Here is a 7,001-nt window from a genome sequence, read left to right as displayed (position 1 = left end):
CCGTAATCAGACGGTTTGACTTCATAATGATGAGTAAAGTGGAAAATTGGATCAGGATGCGAAAACTTTTGCTGTATGACACAAAAAACAAGGACAATAAAAGAAAAAAGAAGAGAAAAGAAAAAAACACTGAATTTTTCTATCGTTTTGGCTAATAAGAAATAAATAATTTAAATTCCTTAAAGTGGATTAAGATTTTTATTTGGTTAAATCATCCCCATAATAAGAAAGGTAATGTTAGGAAGTAAATTTGCTTTCAGATATAAAAATAGGCAATGGAAAAAAACGAGACAAAAGCCACAAGGGATATATGAACTACGTTTGTTATACTAAGGAATATTGTTAAATTCTTCAATTTTTAAATATTTAACAATGTAAGACTATAACTAAAAATGAGGATGATGTAGAATAGAAGTATAATGGGGAAAATAATCATATAAAGTTAATCGTGACATAAAACAGTAAGTGTTGTGTTCGGGAAATGGGAAAATTACTAAAATATTGTCAAGGCTTGAAAATCAAGATAAATGATATGGGCAAGATTCTCGATGGAAGTTCCACGTTTTATAAATTGCATGTTCAATCATTACTCCATTATCATTACTCCTGCTTATGTTACGAAACGACCGCAGTCCTGCTCTTTGAAGTGAGAGAGAGGACTGAGCGCTTTTCCTGCGGTTTTTGCTTAGTTTTGTTCTTCTCGGACAGAGTTGGACTACGAAAAGTTGAATGGAAAACCCGACAGCTCAGACCTTTGGTTTTTAAACAGTCCGGACTGCGGCGTTGCCGATATTCGTTCCGTTGTTGCAAGTCCATGAGTTTGATGTTGCTTGATTGTTTGTTGAAATAACCTTAACATAATCTGTGCTATTTTGGCCCTCTTCAGCTTGGAAGAGAGAGAGAGAGAGAGAGAGAGAGAGAGAGAGAGAGAGAGAGAGAGAGAGAGAGAGCGTCACACAAGTGCAGAGGTAACAGTAATTATAAATGTTGTCAGTTAAATTACTGATAACCGAAGTTGATTTATGCCATGACGGAAGTGCTCTGGCTCTATATACTGCCATAAATGGTGTTTTACCTCATTTATTTCTTTGCGATTGTAATTCACTTCTAGGGGGAGCACTTAGTAGAGATCATACAATGTCAAGGCTACTCATCATTGAAAAAATAAGGCCGTAATTAGTCAATAAGAGAATTAAATCTTTAATCTTTAACCTTCAATTAATTTATCCGAAAAGTTAATCATCTTGCAAATTGGCCAAAAAGAATATATTTACCAAGTTTGCCCAACAAAGATGAAGTTTTTTCAACTTCGTCGGCTGTACAATACAGTGTCAATGATTTTTCGCAGTTTATCCTTTATTTGGTCGATTAGTTGAATTTGTGCAGTGAAACTATTAAAACAATTCAAAGTTAAGTTACTGTTGTTCATGATTAAGCTGGCGTTATGCCAGTACGGGATCTTGCCCAGAGAGCTGCCCGAAATTCCAAGTTAAGACTCATGCCGAGGCAAACTTTAGATCACAAGCAAATACTCATATTTAGTAGCATTAGTAGGATTATTTACTCTAATATCTTTTTAAAGTACTTTAAAAAGATATTAGAGTACTAACGCAACTAAATATGAGTATTTGCTTGTGATCTAAAGTTTGCCTCGGCATGAGTCTTAACTTGGAATTTCGGGCAGCTCTCTGGGCAAGATCCCGTACTGGCATAACGCCTGCTTAATCATGAACAACAGTAACTTAACTTTGATTTGTTTGAATAGTTTCGTAGCACAAATTCAACTAATCGACCAAATAAAGGAAATACTGCGAAAAATAATTGAAACTGTACTGTAGGCACAGGACTGAATATTTATGGAAATTCAAAAAGACCATTTCTTCATGTTTAAACGTTTTCATTATTTCATTAAACAATCAATCATTAAAGAATGATACTCGACGTGATCCAAACTCCCCGGCAGTAACCCTCACCAAAGACTTGGTTATTCTGAGGCTCATGGGGATAAGGCACTTGATTTCCTTATCGACAAAGGTGTATTATCATCGAAAATGTTGAGGGAACAAAGATAAGCGATATCCTGAACCGGATTGAAGTAAGTGGTTCATAACTAATTCTGTTTACGATACGAGTATGAACACTTGGACATTACTCTTTTTACACACACATATCTATATATTTATGTATGCATATATATAAATATGATTATATGTCGTCTGTTCTTATTCTGTCTCTACACTGTAAGTTTCGTATAATCTCTCTCACAATCACTCTCTCTCGCTTCGCTAAATATATATATATATATATATATATATATATATATATATATATATATATTATATATCATATAATCTCTCTCTCTATACATACATACACACCACACACACACACACACACACACACACACACACATATATATATATATATATATATATAATATATATATTGTTGAGAGAGTGTGTGTGTGTCTTTTTCCGTCTTCTATTTCCACACCGGCAGTTACGTATAATATCTATCTATCTATATAGATAGATAGATAGATAGATAGATAGATATTATACGAAACTGTCGGAGAAGAAACAGAAGACATAAAAACGGATGACATACAGTCATAAAAATGGAAGAAAGACCCCAAAAGGGAGTGTTATTTTTCATGCGCTCGTCTCTTCCATAGATTTTCAGTGAAATCTGTGGTCGGAGGAGGAGAGGGTTTAGATTGTAGTAACAGAAACTTGACAGACTGAAAATATGCACATGGTGCTGTTTTTTGTACAAAGCTTGGCTATTAGAGTACATCATACGTCTGGAGAGGTTTACCTCTAAATCAATCTCGGTAAAACAGAAGTCATCAGACATCTTATGCACAAAGGGATAAACTAACATTAGACGAAGTGATTACTGTAGGTACTGAAAATGAATTTTTCAAATATTTTGGAAAAGTGATATCAAGTACATGTTCTTTTGAGCTTGAATTTGGTGAAGATGAAAAAGGCCACACAAATAGTGGCAGGCTAAATAAGATTTGGAATAAAATATACTGAAATGACACGCGAAAGTGAGTGAGCATGAGTGTAACTGCCCAAGGTGCCGCTTGGCGGCGTGAACCCTGAGCTGTGTAGCATGTCACTTGCAACCACAGTCTTATCTCACACACACTTGTCAACAAAGGCAAAGCTCTGGTTTAACTAAGCAAAACATTCCCCTGATTTTCATCTCACACGTCAGTCGCTATGGCGTCCAGACGTCCATCCACCTCTACTGAAAGCAGCAGTACCGCCAAGAGGAGCAGGAAGACGCTGACTCTTCAGCAAAAGGTAGATGTGTTGGATGGGTTCAGGAGGGGAGAGACGACAGCATCCATCAGTTCTGCTCTTGGCATCAGTGAGAGTACGGTTTATTACTACAAGAGTCGCTACGTTGAGGGGTCTGTCTTCCGGAAAACTGCGCATTCTGACGTGGAAGCTGCCAAGAAGATTTCGGCTGACCTGGATGCCATCATTAAGGAAGGAGGTTACACGGCCAAGCAAGTTTTCAATATAAGCGAGACGATTCTTTATTGGAAAAAACTCCCTGGCAGGACCTTTATTTCTGAGAAGGAGTCAACTGAGCCAGGTTTCAAGGCTTCCCAGGACGGGCTCACTCTCCTCTTGGGCGCTAATGCTGAGGGAGACTACAGACTTAAACCTGCCCTGGTGTATCACGCCGAAAATCCACTTGGTCCGATGGTAAGAATATAAGTTACACAATAATATGTCCCTTGAATTATATCTAAAACCATGATTTTAGTTTACGTCTCACAAGGAAAATTCAAATCTTCGTAGGGTCTGCTTTAATCATTACTATTGTATTTTTTGTTAATATTGTTATGGGGTTTTAGTATAATCATTAGTTATTGATATTGTTATCAGGGTCGAACAGCCATGTCAGACCAATTTTGTTTTTAGCAGAATCGTTGATTTTAGTTCATGCCTGTTACCAAAAATGGGAATCTTTACTAGTGAATTATAACATATATAAAAAAATATCTGTTAGAATTCTGGGGGTTTACATGAAAACACATTATTGCGGTAGCATAATCTTGTTTTCCATTTCATGAGCAACACAGATTCATCTACATTTGGAAAGGTTTTAGTGCGTCCGTGCGAGTCGCCCTGGGTGCGTTCAGTTAGGCATTCCCATGGCAAACTTAGCACATAGGTTTCAAGTTTTCATTAGTTAAAAAAATTATTTCGAAAAAGGGTCTAGAATATGTTGATATGTCTAGCAAATTCATTTGTTACTTTTCTATTATCATACGTGGCATTATGTCAATACACATTTCTACAAGATAATCAACCAAAAACAAAAATCACACATGCAAGTCAAACGGGAAAGAAAGAAAGAAAGAAAGAAAGGAAGAAAAAATCACCATGGTGGTCTGTATCTTGCCATGAGGTACTTAATATTAATAGCAATTTGACAAAATTATGCTTGTGTTTGATGACAATTGCTATTCATGACATCACTGAAGCAGAGATCATGGGTGTAAGGTTAACCAATGAGTGTTACGGTGATGTCTAACGACGACTGTGATGATACGCACATTCAAATCTTATTTTAAAACCATTATAATTTCACTCATTTCTCATCAAAACATCCTACTGTTATATACAATTAGAATCACGATATCCGATGAAACAGTAATGAGTCATGAAATATTAAAGTAAGTTGTCAAATTAACTTTTGGGTGTTTGGTTACGTCTGGTGAGGTTCAATTTGGAGATCTGGGAGGCTCGGTAAAATGACGGACATTTGAGCTAACTTGGGAACGCACGCACGACTGCACTCAGGTCGGGAATGTACCACAAACGGGCTTGTGAAGAAGGGGAAAAAAAAAAAAAATTTGCATATTTCCTGAAATTAACCATAACGAACACTCTGCATTTTTTCAGGCCTATGCAAATGCTCTCCTTCCGTGTTATTGGTACTCCAACCCTGAGGCCTGGATTACTGAACAAATCATCAATGACTACTTTTTTAAGTTACACTATGAACTCAAGTGTTACTGCGAGAGAGAAGGCATAGCATTCAAGATTCTCATTGTTCTTGGCATTGCTCCAAGCCACCAACCTAAAAGAGAAGCTCTTTCTGACAACGTCAGGATTTTATTCCTCCCTCCAAACACTACATCTTTATTGCAGCCCTTCGACCAGGGAATCATCAAGACTTTTAAGTCGTATTACCTCCGTATAGTTGTAAAATGCCTGGTTGAGGAGGTGGAAAGAAGAAAAATTTCTGTGTACGATTGTTGGAAGGCGTTCATCATCTATGCTGCTATTGGCTTCATAAAGTCAGCTTGGGAAGAGATTCCTAGGCGTTTTTTGAATGGCGTGTGGAAGAAACTGTGTCCCAAGTTAGTGCACGAGTTCACTGGCTCCAGCATCGAGGAGAGTGTGGAATTGGCAAACAGGGAAACTCTGTCCAAGATAAAAACAGTAGGCTTCACTGACGTTCATCATAAGGACATTGAGAACCTCATCGAAATGGTAAATGAACAGCCAAAGGAAATTACCAAGAAACGGTTGCGGACAAAAATTGTGGAAGATGCACTGAATAAGATCAAGGAAGGACTTCAGATCTTAGAAGATAAAGATCCAAACACCGAGAGGAGTTCGAAAATGGCAAGAAATGTGAGGGAAAATATTGTATGTTATGAGAAATTTATAGAGACGCGAGAGAAGTCAAAAAAAGATTAGTCATTAGGAGAGCAGGAGAAATTTTTGTATTCGTAGTACTAATGATGATACTATACTGTACCCTACATCCGTTTTTCATTTTACTATTAATATATTATAAATATATTATATATTATATATATATATATAATATATATATATTATATATATATATATATTATATATATATATATATATATATATATATATATATATATATAATATATATATATATATATATATATATATATATATATATATATATATATGAGCAGACAGGCTCAAGACTAACCATAACAGGGATATCGAAGAAAAGGCATCATGAAGATTTAGCAAGCTTATTAGGCCGACGACTTTTTTTGCAATACCAGATTGCATTTTCAAGACTGGAAATGACGCAAAATAAGAATAACAAAAAAGGAAGGTCATAGGAGTTGCAAAGTTCCATAAATACAAAAAACAATGACAGATACGAAAAATAGTAATCTTAATCTTAGAAGCAATAAGTGGGCGCCTTTTTTCAGGAAGGAAGATTTACAATTACTTAAGGACTTGGCCAAGGATGACAGCATAGTGATTACGTACCCAGACAAAGGTAAGGGAACAGTGATCCTAGATAAATTAGATTACATAAATAAGATTTTAGGTGATATAACGAAATCTCATAAAACTGAAACCTCAAACTTTTATGATGTTATAAAGACTGAAGACAGATTAATGGATTCCTCAGGCACCTCAAACAGAAAAGAGTTATAGATGACATTACTTTTCAAAATCTGTTTGTAACAGATATTGTTTGCTGTAAATACTGCCGCTTACAAGTTAGGAAAGTATTTGGTCCCTCTTCTTGAACCCTTTACTACAAATTCAAAATCCTTAAAGAATTCTTTGGGTTTTAAAAATGAGATTTCATAATAGGACTCCAACTTTTCTATGGCCACCCCGTAGGGGATTAGTGATGTCAATGCACTTCACGCGGTGCACCGTAGGCATTACTGAAGTTTTTTTTTTTTTTTTTTTTTTGCAGCGTCCTTTCGGCCCTTCCTCCTCCCGTACCATTATTCCATAGCGCAACTATGAGGTTTTTCCTTCAGTTACATCTTTCAAACCTACCTACTCTCAATTTCCTTTCCAGCGCTGAATAACCTTATAGGTCCCATTGGCCTTTGGCCTAATCTCTGTTCAGTTTCATTCCATTTCTATGGCCAGTTTCGACGTTGAGTCTCTGTTTTCCAGTGTTTCGATAGGAGAGACAATCAAAAAATTTTTTAGAAAATCTCTTTCTTA

The 7,001-nt window shown here is 36.1% G+C and overlaps 1 protein-coding gene across 2 annotated transcripts in view; it reads left to right on the top strand.

Annotated features, from left to right (window-relative positions):
* Positions 1 to 2,902: 2,902 nt before the first annotated feature.
* The window catches only part of LOC135206192 (tigger transposable element-derived protein 1-like), a 197,270-nt gene continuing 193,171 nt past the window's right edge, over positions 2,903 to 7,001 (top strand). The window contains exons 1-2 of one of the 2 annotated variants that reach the window (XM_064237529.1): positions 2,903 to 3,725; positions 4,932 to 5,669. In XM_064237529.1, the coding sequence (XP_064093599.1) occupies positions 3,231 to 3,725; positions 4,932 to 5,669 (1,233 nt within the window). In that variant the 5' untranslated portion in view covers positions 2,903 to 3,230. Of the gene's footprint in view, positions 3,726 to 4,931; positions 5,813 to 7,001 lie in introns of those variants that run through there. The other variant, XM_064237519.1, reaches the window with a different exon arrangement.

The sequence above is a fragment of the Macrobrachium nipponense genome, chromosome 11 (genome assembly GCF_015104395.2).
Source record: "Macrobrachium nipponense isolate FS-2020 chromosome 11, ASM1510439v2, whole genome shotgun sequence".
NCBI classification, from domain to species: domain Eukaryota; kingdom Metazoa; phylum Arthropoda; class Malacostraca; order Decapoda; family Palaemonidae; genus Macrobrachium; species Macrobrachium nipponense.
This window is presented reverse-complemented; position numbering and strand designations above follow the sequence as displayed.